The sequence below is a fragment of the Chenopodium album genome, chromosome 1 (genome assembly GCF_948465745.1).
Source record: "Chenopodium album chromosome 1, dcCheAlbu1.1, whole genome shotgun sequence".
Lineage (NCBI taxonomy): Eukaryota > Viridiplantae > Streptophyta > Magnoliopsida > Caryophyllales > Amaranthaceae > Chenopodium > Chenopodium album.
Genome location: NC_137834.1, coordinates 88,841,439 through 88,856,023, shown reverse-complemented (window position 1 = coordinate 88,856,023; position 14,585 = coordinate 88,841,439). Strand labels below are relative to the sequence as shown.

Genomic DNA, 14,585 nt, shown 5'->3' with positions numbered 1-14,585 from the left:
TAGAAATGGTGCATTATTAGTGATACTTCCTTAAAAGGCAAGTGGTGCAATATTAAAAAAACAGAGGAAGTATATTTTTATAAAATTGAAAAAATATAAATCTAGTCTCAAAATTGTGTAAGTATAATTTTTGACAAATAAGATATTACAGGATATGACTATGAAGTTGACGGTAGTTTATGACAACAATGATGATATAAACTACTAGTAATTGATGACTTAAAGTAAAATAGTTTAGGGCTAGTTAATTAAAAGCTTAACTATCAAAATTAGAAGGGCAAATTCATACCAACAATTTTATACAGTATATTTCCTTCATGTATAAACTTTGAAATTAATGATTAAAAAAAAAAAGGAAATAGAAATAATGAGCTAAGTCGAGGGAACAGAAAAAGAGAAAAAGGAAAAGGAAAGAAGTGAAAGGAGGGATTGAACTTACTAAAAATGATGGAAAGCTGCTTACTAAATAAAGCATAATTATTCCAACCCTAGGGTAAGTGTTACTGTATTAGGGAAAGTGCAAGCCATAGTTGTATTTATAATGCTACCTCCGTTTCATATTATTTGCAACGATTAGACATTTTTTTTCTTTACTTTATGTCAAATCGTTGCAAATAATATAAAACGGATGTAGTATAAAGTTTTTATATGCATGTGAGTCATGAAATTCAAGTTAACCCTTTAATTAAAAATTACTCCATCTATCCTATAATATAGTTTCTATATATTTCGGAGATTCAAAATATCTTTCCTGTTTCTATTTATTTTTGCATAATATGTAACAATTATTATACCGACCCTTTTTTAATTTTATTCATCGTACTTTTTAAATTACCTTTGAATTTTGCACATGTCTTGTACTTTTTCCATTTTATCTCTTTAACTTTTGTTTATAATTATTTTTTCACTTTTATTACTAGTAATATACTTCATCCACTTTTTCCTCTTATTTCTAATTGTCGTGAAAAAACACAACAAAAACTATATTATAAGATGAAGGGAGTATAAAATTGAAAAAAAATGGTGCAATTTATTCCTCATAGTCTGAACTTCATAGTGACATGTTTGATAAAGAAATTACTTGGTATCCCAATGTTTCTTAATTGAGATAAAGTTTATTAAAAGGTAAATTCATCTTGATGGGTATTTTTTTGGTCATTCTATATGCATGTTGTTCTTCGACTTTTGCTAGGCTTTTCTCTTGGGAAATTAAAGATGTGTACTTTTCCAGTTCAGTCGTTTCTCTTTCAACTTTGAAGGATACCCTACATATTCACTTTAATTTTGAGAAAAAAAAATAAGATAAAAAATCTATAATTGGTTCAAATACATGGATTATAACCTTCAATTTTAAACAATTTTTTTTTTTTACTTTTCTAGACCCGAAAGTAAAAGAGATCCAAGTGTTTCCTATGGACCCTATGAGACCTCAAAAGACCACTTGAGTGGTTAAAACTATCTATTTTGCATTTAAACTAACAATTTAACCGGTTATGTACATGCCTTCTTTTATTAACTCAAAGTCACTATATGCTTTATGTGACCGGCTAGTGGACATATATGTTCCAAACAACATTATTTGATTCTAAGATACCTCCCATATTATCACTTTAATTTTCGACTCTAGGTCCCGAAATCTTTGAAAATAGTCCAACTTTGTGTATGTATATTCAGGTTTGGCATTTGGAGAATAATTTAGAACTCAACAAGATTGTGTACTAAGTTGCTTCTTGGGGTTCCTATAGGGTCCTAGGTGGTCAACTTGGTGCTTAAAACCATCTCAGTGATGTATTGGGTCAACCCTTGTTATCATGTGTTAAGATGCCTTGATTAGTTTGGCCTTTGTGTGTGCCTTGAAGTGACCTTGGATTGGCCCTATGGCAAGCTAAGGCTGTATTCTCATTTGCAAAAAGATAAGTGTTTTTTTAATGACGAAGTGTTTTGATGTCTTGTCTACATATCTCATGCCATGCCCAATGCAACAATGCCTTGTGTCGTGGTAGCGTGCCTTGTAAGGCAGGTGTATGCCTTGTGCCATGGTCCTCCCTCATACTTAACATACAAAGACACACTGCTACCTTTGTTTAGCCAAATTTAAATGTTTAAATGGATTAGGGTGAGAGAGGGACGAATAGAAGCAACATAGTATTGAATCAATAGATTGTAGCTACCTAGCCACTCCGTCATAAACAATATTATTGTGAGATAGAGGGATACCTCAAGTGGTTAAGAGTTCCCCTCCCGTTTTCAGGTGATCATGAGATCGATTCTCATCACTCGGCCTTGTAACTCTCTTAATACCAAAAAAATATTATTGTTTATGATTATATCTAATTACTGAGAATTTATTCTACTTAAGCTTTAAGCTTATCTAATAATTTTTGCTTGAAATAAGTTTAAAAAAAAGAAATTAAACGCCCAGAAAGAAGAAAGGAAAGGAAGGTTAAAAAATGAAGATAGTCTAATTTTAATATTGTTAAATGGAATATCGTGTTGGGCTAGTTATACATGAAAATCCATTTTGTAGTAGAATCTGAAGAATATCCAAGTCAAGCCCAGATCTCTTTTGGGCCACTTATCGTATTTGTAGACTGCCAAGTAGAACATTAAGTTAAGTACAATATTACATTAGTACGAAGTATGATTATGACTCGAGTATTAACTAGTTATAAAGTACAACGTTACATTATTAAATCATACACAACTATTAATCATGAGTTTTGAATAATGCCTTTCAAAATCAAATGAAGACATCTAGTTTCTCAAAGTAAGCATTTATGGAGTTTATCTTCAAAAACTTGGATTTGATTAATCATATACTTGGTATGTGTTTCACCTAGAGCTGTCGATTCGGGTAAACGGTCAGGTTTGGGCCGGGTATGAATGGGTCGGGTCAGCTCAGGTCGGGTCAATTCAGATTAATTCCATAACCTATGCGGGTTGGTCATGCTTGAGTCGGGTCACGTCGTGTCATACTTCTTATCGGGTTTGGGTCGGTTAAGGTCGGGTTAATAATAGGTCGGGTTACATTCAATAGGTCGGGTTTAATTCGGGTTTTCACGGGTTAGGGTAATTCTCGGGTTCGAGTCACGTTCGGTTCAAGTCAATAATTTGCGGGTTAAAATCAGGTCGGGTCATTCTCGGGTTTGAGTCGAGTTCGGTTCAAGTCAATAATTTGCGGGTTATAATCAAGTTGGGTCATTTCCATGTTGGGTCATTCTCGGATTCAAGTCGGGATCGGTTCAAGTCAATAATTTGCGGGTTATAATCAGGTTGGGTCATTTCCAAGTTGGGTCATTCTCGGATTTAAGTCGGGTTATGTTTAAGTCAATAATTTGCAGGTTACAATCAGATCGGGTCATTTCCGAGTCAGGTCATATTCGGGTTCAACTAACTATAAATAGATAATTATCATTTTTATCAAGCTAATTATTTCCTTTGGCTATAATATATATGGCAATATATTAGGGAACTATAGTCTATAATTTAGGAAGATAATTATCTCCTTTGACCATACAATAACTATACACTATATTTAACTCTTAAATTTGAGGATGATGCTCCTTTCTTTTGCTGGCCTGGACCGACTTGGTCTCCCAAGACAAAATGCTTTGATCAACAATAATAAGGTGGTCTAAATTGCATTTAAGGTGATTCGAAATCGGGTCAGGAACAATTTGGGTTGAATTTAGGTCGGGTCAATAACAAGTCATGTTAATTTTGAGTCGGGTTAATAGCAGATCGGGTTGAATTTTTGGGTTGGGTAAGTAATAATAGGTATGGTAAAATTCGAGTCGGGTCAATAACAAGTCGGGTTGAATTTAGGTCAGGTCAATAACAAGTCGGGTTGATTTCGGGTCGGGTTTGTAATAGGTTGGGTTAAATTCGGGTCTGGTTAGGAACGGGTCGAGTTGAATTCAAGCCAGGTTAGTAACAAGTCGGGTTAAATTCGGGTTTTGACGAGTTAAAACGGGTTTGGGTCAATTTCGGCTCAAGTCGAGTTTGGTGCAAGTTAATTAAATTGGCCGTTGTAAAATGATAAATCGGTGCAAGTTGTAAACCGATAAATTGGCTGCTTAAAAGCAAATTGAATGGTTCCACGCACCCAATTGTACTCCCAGAGGGTATTAGAAACCATGGTAAACATTTTGGCAATTTTTATTTTCGGGCGAAAAAAAGTCAAAAAATTCCAAAATTGAAGACAAATATCCACGTTTTTTGAGAAATTTTGGAGATTTCGGGCCCGGTGTCAAAAAGTCTTGAAATTCTATGGAATACATCTCGGGTCATATAATGAAGTTTGGAACCATATATGATCATTATTTGTTGTCATTAATGTTCGTGGTAGGCTTGAATTAATGAAATCGATGCAAGATATAAACCGGTAAATTGGTCGTTTAAAGGCAAATTGGATGGTTCCACCCACCCAATTGGACTTCTAAAGGGTATTAGGGAACATGGTAAACATTTTGGCAATTTTTATTTTTGGGCGAAAAAATATCAAAAAAATTCAAAATTGAAGGCTAATATCCACACTTTTTGAGAAATTAGAGGTTTCGGGGCCCGGTGTAGAAAAATATTAATATATTAAGGGATACATCATGGGGTCATATAATGTCGTATGGAACCATATATGATCAATATATGTTGTCATAAATGTTCGTAGTAGGCTTGAGTTAATGAAATCCGTGCAAGTTGTAAACTGGTAATTAAATTGGCCGTTTAAAGGCAAATTGGATGTTTCCACCCACCCAATTGGACTCCCGGAGGGTTTTAGGGATCAAGTTAAATATTTTGGTGATTTTTATTTCCGGGCGAAAAAAAGTCAAAAAATTCCAACATTGAAGACAAATATCCACGTTTTTTGAGAAATTTAGAGTCTACGGGGCCAGGTGTCGAAAAGTCTTGAAATTCTAGGCGATACATCTTGAGGTCATTTAATGTTGTTTGCAACCATTTATAATCATTATTTGTTGTCATAAATGTTCGTGGTAGGCTTGAGTTAATCAAATCGGTGCATGTTATAAACCGGTAAATAGTCCGTTTAAAGACAAATTGAATGGTTCCACCCACCCAATTAGACTCCCGGAGGGTATTAGGGACCAATGTAAACATTTCGACAATTTTTATTTCAGGGTGAAAAAAAGTCAAAAAATTCCAAAATTGAAAACTTATATCCACGTGTTTTTAAGAAATTTTGAGTCTACGGGGCCCGGTGTCTAAAAGTCTTGAAATTCTAGGGAATACATCTCGGGGTCATATAATGTCGCTTGTAACTATATATGATCATTATTTGTTGTCATAAATGTTCGTGGTAGGCTTGAGTTAATGAAATCGGTACAAGTTGTAAACCGGTAAATTGGTCGTTTAAAGGCAAATTGGATGGTTCCACCCACCCAAATGGGCTCTCGGGGGATATTAGGGACCATGGTAAACATTTCGGCCATTTTTATTTCCGTACAAAAAAAGTAAAAAAAATTCCAAAATTGAAGGCTAATATCCATGCTTTTTTAGAAATTTCGAATGTTTCAGTTCCCGATGTCGAAAAGAAATGAGATTTTAGGGGATATATCTCGAGGTCATATGATTCCGTTTGGAGCAATAAATGATCATTATATGTTGTCTTAAATTTTTGTGGTAGGCTTAAAATAATGAAATTGGTGCAAGTTGTAAACCGATAATTAAATTGGTCGTTTAAAGGCAAATTTGATGGTCCCACCCACCCAATTGGACTCTCGGAGGGAATTAGGGACCATGGTAAACCTTTCGGCAATTTTTATTTCTAGGTGAAAAAAAGTCAAAAAAATTCCAAAATTGAAGGCTAATATCCACGCTTTTTGAGAAATTTTGGAGGTTTCGGGCCAGGTGTCGAAAAGGCTTGAGATTTTAGGAGATACATCTCGAGGTCATATAATGCCGTTTGGAACCATATATGATCATTATATGTTGTCATAAATGTTTGTGGTTGGCTTAAATTAATGAAATCGGTGCAAGTTGTAAATCGGTAAATTGGTCGTTTAAAGGCAAATTGGATGGTTCCATCCAACCAATTGGACCCCCTGAGGGTATTAGGTACCATGGTAAACATTTCGGCAATTTTTATTTTTAGACAAAAAAAATCAAAAAATTCCAAAATTGAAGGCTAATATCAACACTTTTGAGAAATTTTGTAGGTTTCATGGTCTGTTGTCGAAAAGTCTTGAAATTATAGGGGATATATCTCGGGATCATATAATGTCGTTTGGAACCATATATGATCATTATTTGTTGTTATAAATGTTCGTGGTAGGCTTGAGTTAATAAAATTGTGCAAGTTGTAAACCGGTAAATTGGTCGTTTAAATGCAAATGGGATGGTTCTACCCACTCAATTGGACTCCCGGAGGATATTAGAGACCATGTAAAACATTTTGGCAATTTTTATTTCCGGGCAAAAAAAGTCAAAAAATTCCAAAATTGAGAAATATCCACGCTTTTTGAGAAATTCCGAATGTTTCGGGGCCCGGTGTCGAGAAGCATTGAGATTTTAGGGGATACATCTTGGGGTTATAATGCCGTTTGGATCCATATATGATTATTATATGTTGTCATAAATGTTCGTGGTAAGCTTGAGTTAATGAAATTGGTGCAAGTTTTAAACTGGTAAATTGGTCGTTTAAAAGCAAATTGGATGGTTCCACCCACCCAATTGGACTCTCGGAGGGTATTAGGGACCATGGTAAACATTTCGACAATTTTTATTTTCGGGTGAAAAAAAGAAAAAAAAATCCAAAATTGAAGGCTGATATCCACGCTTTTTGAGAATTTTTGGAGGTTTCGGGGAAAGCTATCAATTCGGGTAAATGGGGGTCAACTCGAGTCGGGTCAATTTGGATTAATTCCATAAACCTATGCGGGTCGGGTCATGCTTGAGTCGGGTTAGAATCAGGTCGGGTCATTCTCGAGTTTGAGTCGGGTTCAGTTCAAGTCAATAACTTGCGGATTATAATCACATCGGGTCATTTTCAAGTTGTGTCATTATCGGGTTCATGTCGGGTTCGGTTCATGTCAATAATTTGCGGGTTATAATCAGGTTGGGTCATTTCCAAGTCGGGTCATTCTCGGAGTCAAGTCGGGTTGAATTCAAGACGGGTTTGGAACAAGTCGGGTTAAATTCGGGCTCGGTTAGTAACGGGTCGGGTTGAATTCAGGTCAGGTTAGTAACAAGTCAGGTTAAATTCGGGTTTTGACGGGTTACAACGGGTTTGGGTTTATTTTGGTTCAAGTCGGGTTCGGTTCAGGTCAATAATTTACGGGTTACATTCGGGTCGGGTCATCTCCAAGTCAGTTCTTGTTCGGGTCTCACATACTCGGGTAAACTCGGGTCTAGGGTTGGTTTTAGGTCTGGTTTGGTCACTATTTTTTCGGGTTCAGATGGGTCGATTAATAATCGGGTTTGAGCCGGTATTTCGGGTCGAGTCAACTTTTGACAGCTCTAGTTTCACCCACAAACAATTTTTTATATTTTTTTTTACATTAACCCTTGAAATTTAATTTACCAAGAATTATTATCAGTGTACCGGTCACATTAATCTTATTTAATTGGTTTACATTAATGAGTTTTTTCCTTCTTTTCAAATTAGATGATACATTTTGACTTTTGACATTATTCATTAACTTTACTTTGACTAACATTTGTGACTTAAAGGTATTAAAAAACATAGTCATGTGAGATCTTCTTACATTCATTTTAATGCGCACTTAATTAAAATTCAATTTTTAGTACTACCTCCGTTAACTATTATTTGCAACAAAGGGGTATTATTTGTGAGATATAAAATATTCCTTTGTTGCAAATAATAGTTAACGGATGTAGTATTTTTTCCAATAATATAATTAAAGACATATTCGATTGAATATTTCCATTGACAAGCGTGTTAAAAGAAACATATCAATTAATTTGGAACAGAAAAAGTAAATATTTTTTTGAGATTGTAAAAAGTCAAACATATCAATCTTTAAGTGGTCAAGCCACTATAATGTAGAGTTGTCACTTTAAATCTCAATTCAGTTTGGACCGGGTCATTTTGTCTCTAAAACTTCAACCATAAACAAAATTATGGGTTTAACACTTTAACTCAATAACATATTCCGATCTTAATAAAATCAATAATTCATTTGACAACATTACACACATCATAATCTCAAGCGAGGGATATCATTTCAATACAAGCAACTTCGTAAGGAAAATTAATTCATTTAAGGATGATAATTTTTTTACAACTATTTTTGAAAACTAATTATCCTTTTTTTTGTGTCTAAAATTGGCAGTAAAATATCATTTTCTGGGTTGGCAAAATGTACCGGTCACATTAATCTTATTAAATTAGTTTATATTAATGAGTTATTTCCTTCGTTTCAAATTAGATGACACATTTTGACTTTTGACATTATTCATTAACTTAGCTTTGACTAACATTTGTGACTTAAAGGTATAGAAAAACATAGTCACGTGGGATCTTGTTACATTCATTTTAATATGTACTTAATTAAAATTCAATTTTTAGTATTTTTTTACAATAATATAATTAAAGACATATTCGATTGAATTTTTCCATTGACAAGCATGATAAAAGAAACGTATCAATTAATTTGGAACGGAGAAAGTAAATATTTTTTTTTTTTTTTGAGATTGTAAAAAGTCAAACATATCAATCTTTAAGTGGTCAAGCTAGTATAATGTAGAGTTGTCACTTTAAATCCTCGATTAGGTTTGGGTCGGATCATTTTGTCTCTAAAACTTAAAGCACAAACAAATTTATGGGTTTAAGTCAATAACATATTCGGATCTTAATTAAATCAATAATTCATTTGAAAACATTACACACAACATAATCTCAAGCGAGGGATATCATTTCAATACAAGTAACTTCATAAGGAAAATTAATTCATTTAAGGATGATAATTTTTTCACAATTATTTTTGAAAACTAATTATCCTTTTTTGTGTCTAAAAATCTAAAATTGGCAGTAAAATATCATTTTCTGGGTTGGCAAAATGTAACAACTACTCCAATAGTTTATGAAAAAATACAGTCCGTTGTCCAGTCTCTGTCTCATTCAGTCATGTGCTGCTCGGCTCCCACCCTCTTTCTCCCTCGAATCTTCTTCTCATGCTTCTCCACTCTCTCTCCATTTTCTCTCTTCTTCGTCAAATCACTCATTAATTCTGCATTATTTGATGCTTGGAGATCGTTCTTCAGCTTCTAAACTGGTAATTTTTTCATGCATTTTTTCCTTTCTAAACTACCCTTATATGATTGTATTATATGATTCTGTATGAAACACAATTTTCTTGAGATTTGAATGATACCCTTTTAGTTTTCTACATGATTAATGAGTTGGGTATAGTTTAATTTGTTGTGTTTGTTCTTTGATGTTGGTGAATCTTGGAAATTAATCCATATTTTTGTGTATTTATATATATGATTGCTTTGTGTTTGCAGTTGTGCTTTGCATTATATATTGAGCTTTGAGGCTAAGAAGATTTCCAGGTTGTAATAGTTGTTGATTCAGCTTGATTTTTGGATTAATGGGTATGTGGGGTTTGAGGGTTTTGATGCAATTTTGAGTTGAATGATGGAGGTCGAATGAATCTATAGAAAATTGGAATTTAGGGTAATTTGGAATCTATGGTTTTGGTAATGTGTAATTCCGAGGAGTGTTTTTGTGATCTTTTAAGACCATGAACATTTTCAGTAGTGGTTCATCTATTAGTAGGAGTACATCTACAAATAGGAAGAATGCCACTGCTATTGGTAGTCCAAAAGTATTTCTCCATAAAGATAAGTCAGACAACTCCAATGGACTTCGCCGAGATAGCTTGATCCCTCGGAATTTGTGTTTTCTCTTCATTACTGGACCATTGATCACCTTTTACTTATGTTTATCTTTTGGGTATTTCAATATTTTTCCCGATTTGGGGTTGGTATTTCATAAGTATGGAGCTTCATCGAGTAATTGTGATGTCTTTGATGGGAGTTGGGTATCGGACTACAACTATCCTTTGTACAATTCTTCTGAGTGTCCTTTTGTGGAACAAGGTTTCAATTGCTTGGGCAATGGGAGGAAGAATAAAAATTACCTTAGATGGAGATGGAAGCCCAAAGATTGTGACATCCCTGCTTTTAATGCATCTAACATATTGGAAAGGCTTCGAGGTAAAAGGGTTGTTTTTGTGGGAGATTCTATGAGTCGGACACAATGGGAGTCTTTTATATGCCTGCTTATGACAGGAGTGGAGGACAAAAAGAGTGTTTACGAAGTGAAAGGAAGGAACATAACGAAAACCACAAGACACTTGGCTGTTCGCTTTCGTTCCTTTAATTTATCTGTGGAGTTTTACCGGTCTGTTTTCTTGGTTCAACCTGGTATTGCAACAAAGCATTCTCCAAAGAGAGTGAAGTCAACACTCAAGCTTGACAAAATGGATGCCATTAGTAAGGAATGGGTTAATTCAGATGCAATAATATTCAACTCGGGACATTGGTGGATACCGTCAAAGTTATATGAAACGTAAGTCTTCAAATGCATATAAAAGCATGTGATCTATGTTAGTTTATGGATTTTATGCAACTTTGTAATTTGTAGTTTACAAAAAGATGTTGCACGTGAGGAATTTAGTCATATAATACTATTTAGAGTAATCACAAAATATTTAGGAGTTCACAATTCTATGAAGTTTAGTGTGATCTCATAACTTAAGACACGATATTTTTTTTTATGTTTTGTGTATGTGTACTTGTATCTCAGCATGTGCACTTTGATGTTGGGTTATATGTATGTTTGTGTGGAGCCAGATGTATTTCCAGGCCTATGTTTTACAGGTTTACACCTCTCTTCCTCTTTTTCAAAGAAACTATCTCTAATGATTTTTGTGAAAAAGCCATCTTGTGAGCACTTCTGAGGATTTTAAAATTTGGGGGAAAATACAACAGTCATCCTTGAAAGACAACCATGCTAAAAGTTTAGTAGTGCATATTGATAAGTTTACTTATTGTACCTCTTGAATGGTCACTGCTCTTTATTAAATTTTTGTCTAGACCTAAAGAAATGTTGTCACTCTCACAGCCTTAACGTATGGGAGCTGCATTGGTCAATACTAAAACAGATGGATATGGGTTAGTAGGCGTGACAAAAATAAGTATCAATGGATATTGGTCAATACTTCTCTGCTCCTTCCTTGATTATGTCCCTTGAAGAGTAATGCAGGTGTTGAATGCCTGGAATAGGGTGATCTGGTTGGTGTGATGAATGACAGATATGGATGTAATATGTCTTAATTGATCTAAGGAACATGCTTCTATAGCCTGCCATGCAACATGTTGAACAGTACTAGTTGGCATGTTACAGGAAATTGAAATTAGCTAAATTTATGCCAATGATTTAAATTGTCATTACTATAAGCACGAATAGTGTTTGTAGGGTGTCTTTCTATCATTTTCCTCCTAGCCAATTCATTGATCTAGACTATAGAAAGGGCAAGACTGAACATATAGAAAGGGTAACACCCAGTGAAGACATAATTTTAAGTGATGATGGTTTGTATATTTGTTGAATCATAAGAGTGGAGACTTATTGGAGCAGCTATCATGTATAAGGAAACAGTAATTCTATTATTGGTATTGATTTATACATCCTAATTCCTAGACAAGCCATTATAGCTTGTGGTTGGCATGCCAATTGCTAGATTGCATGTTGGTTGTGATGTATTACGATTGTGTCAATCTTTAGTTTAAAAATGCATAGATCCCTAAGTGTGGCTGCATTTTTTTTTTTTTTTTTCTATTCATAAACTAAATTCGTTTAAACTGTCTCCTAACAGGGGTTGCTATTTTCAGTTAGGTGGTTCACTGAAGCTTGGGATGTCAATACCTTCGGCCTTTAAAACAGCTATGGCCACCTGGGCTTCATGGGTGGAAGCTTCAGTAGATTCAAAGAGAACACGTGTTTACTTTCGTACTTTTGAGCCATCTCACTGGAGGTACATTGAGCAATTCCCTCTACAATCTACATGCTTCAAAATTAGCTTATCGTAATGTGCTACACAAACATTTATTGCCTCTGCCATTGATGAATTGATCTGAGTGTTGAACTACAAGAAAAACTAGCCCTTTAAAAAAAAAAAGAAAATGTTTAAGCTTATTGAGAAAATAAAAATAAAGTGTATTTCATTCAAATAACTTTACTCAGTGATTTAAACTTCGTATGTAATACAATTGTGAATTATTCCCTTACTTTTCAGCTTGTGTATGCGCATCTGTGCATGGCCTAGCAATACACTAATTTGATTAGTTTATTCATTTCCCTATCTTGTTTGTACCAGTATCCAATCCAGCGCACATTGCACAGTGATGCAATTTCCAGAATCAGATTATGATTTTAAGCATCAGAGCCCATTCTCAGATGTGGTAATCGATATAGTGAAGAAGATGAGATTTCCTGTTAAAATGTTGCGTATCACTTCCATGTCTGCTTCTAGGGGTGATGCACATGTAGGCAACTGGAGTGACCGTAAATCTTTTGCTGATTGTAGCCACTGGTGTCTGCCTGGGGTTCCTGACTTTTGGAATGAAATTCTGTTGTCTGACCTTTTCTCTGACAAGGTACTGCCTAAAAATGATTAGAATAGGGTTGATTTCAATCTTTCAAGTAACATTTTATCTGACCCTTTTTCATGTCATTGTTGATTATCATTTTACTGCATTACCTTAAATTTCATTTTTTTTGCATCTAAGTCATGCTGGGTGCTCAAATTTTGATTTCAACGTTTCTAACCTCTATTGTCAGTTTAATAATTTTAACACAACTGTTGATTTTAGAGGGAAGTCTTCTTATCCTTTTGGGCCTTTCCTATTCCGAGTTCTTTAGCTACTTGGTTGTCAGTTTTGACAATGTGTAGTCGTATTGAATAATAAAATCCCAGAACGTGTGTTTCATCTCATGGCATTAAATAGAAAATGCATTGTTAAACAATAATTATATTTTTAGACCACATGTGCTAAGAAATTCACATCTTTTAAAATTGTCATTTATATTGTGTTTTGGGGATAGGTCAAGGACCCTCAAGGTAATCCTTTATTCCATTTGTTTATTGGATTTTGTTATGCTGAAGGTTCATGAACAGTTTCCAAATGGAGTTCTTTATAGATAGAGGCTGTTAGCCTATTAGTGGTCATTCTACCAAAATATTTCACTAGATCAGATGAAAGCTTCAATTACTCTATTACTAAGTATTCCGTAACATTTAAGCTATTCCATTACATGTATAGTAGTACAAGGCATTTTCATTTCAAGTATCCATGTTCAATCAATCAATCAATCAATCAATCAAAGCCTTAATCCCAAAAGTGGGGTCGGCTAACATGAACCAAATATGATTATTCCGTGTAGTCATCAACATAAATCTTTCTCCTCCATCCCTTACGATCCAAAACTTCATCCTCACGTAAATCCATGCACTTCATATCCTTCCTCACTCCTTCCAACCAAGTCATTTTTGGTCTCCCTCTTCCTCGTTTAATCCCTCCATGATCCCACTCTTCCACTCTTCCACTCTTCAAGTATCCATGTTGAATATCCAAAATCATGCAGACTTTTGAATCGCGTTACATGTTTGTATCCAACATTTAAACACATTCCGAACACATTCCTGTTTTGGAGTACTTGTCAATTTTGGAATTGTACTTCCAGCTCCTCCTTGGATAACTCGTTGCTCTAAACATTCTTCAGGATATATCAACATAGTTCTAACTTTCATTTCACTCTTGTTTGCAGATTGACTGAAATGAGTAAGTTCAAGTTGGACTCCATTATACATTACTTGTCCTCTATTTGATAGGACAGATACACATTGGAGAAGTTGCGGCGTTTGTATCAGTACAGAGATATTCTGCTAAAGAGACTGCCCTTTGGCCTTCACTACAGATTTTTCCTTCCACGATTTGCTGTATGAAGTGGAGCTGTAAATGAAGCCTTGGGAGGTTCAAGGTTATATTCTTTCAATCACCTTTGATCAATTGTTGTATGTAGAAAATATGAATAGTTGTTCATTATAGAACATATAAGTTGCAAAATTGTACATACCTTTTCTCTTCCAATATCTTCGGGCTACTTGGTTCCATATCCAGAGAACGTCTGTGCATTGTGTAAGATTGTATCATTGATCGACATGTTTGATACCGGTTCATAAAAACAGGGATTAGAGAAAAACTGCTCATTTTCAGATTGTTTGGGGACTGAGGTTCGAAATTGGGTGGGAGAAGCATATGATTAATAATTTTTGTAATTATATGAATTTAGAATGAGCAAAACAAAGATGTCTTCAAAGCTTTGGCTTCAAGCTTTTACTAATTATAACCATGTGATTTATGGTCTTTAAGTTTAAGGAAAACAAAAAGAAATAAGAAAGATAGAATTATATAATTTTCTCTGTATTTAAAAGCAGTCAATCAATCATTATAAAGATGCTTGGAATGCAATACATTTTGGTTTTAGTCTTTGTGTCAATGTCAAAGTAGCATTTGTTTAAATCTAACGGAAACTAGAT

At 34.5% G+C, this 14,585-nt stretch overlaps 1 protein-coding gene across 1 annotated transcript; it reads left to right on the top strand.

Moving 5' to 3' along the window:
- The first annotated feature begins 9,063 nt into the window (after window positions 1-9,063).
- Window positions 9,064-14,525, top strand: LOC145562100 (protein trichome berefringence-like 7). The gene is made up of 5 exons (XM_081622280.1): window positions 9,064-9,251; window positions 9,484-10,552; window positions 11,862-12,020; window positions 12,363-12,642; window positions 13,814-14,525. Exons 2-5 carry the CDS (start codon window positions 9,723-9,725, stop codon window positions 13,820-13,822), a joined length of 1,278 nt encoding a protein of 425 aa, XP_081478406.1. The 5' UTR covers window positions 9,064-9,251; window positions 9,484-9,722; the 3' UTR covers window positions 13,823-14,525.
- The last annotated feature ends 60 nt before the right edge of the window (window positions 14,526-14,585 follow it).

Bases quoted from the DNA above. Each gene is read 5' to 3' on its own strand.
- LOC145562100 (XM_081622280.1), top strand. From the start codon at position 9,723: ATGAACATTTTCAGTAGTGGTTCATCTATTAGTAGGAGTACATCTACA. The intron at 10,553-11,861 runs GTAAGTCTTCAA...GTCTCCTAACAG, and splicing joins CCGTCAAAGTTATATGAAAC to GGGTTGCTATTTTCAGTTAG. The intron at 12,021-12,362 runs GTACATTGAGCA...TGTTTGTACCAG, and splicing joins TTTGAGCCATCTCACTGGAG to TATCCAATCCAGCGCACATT.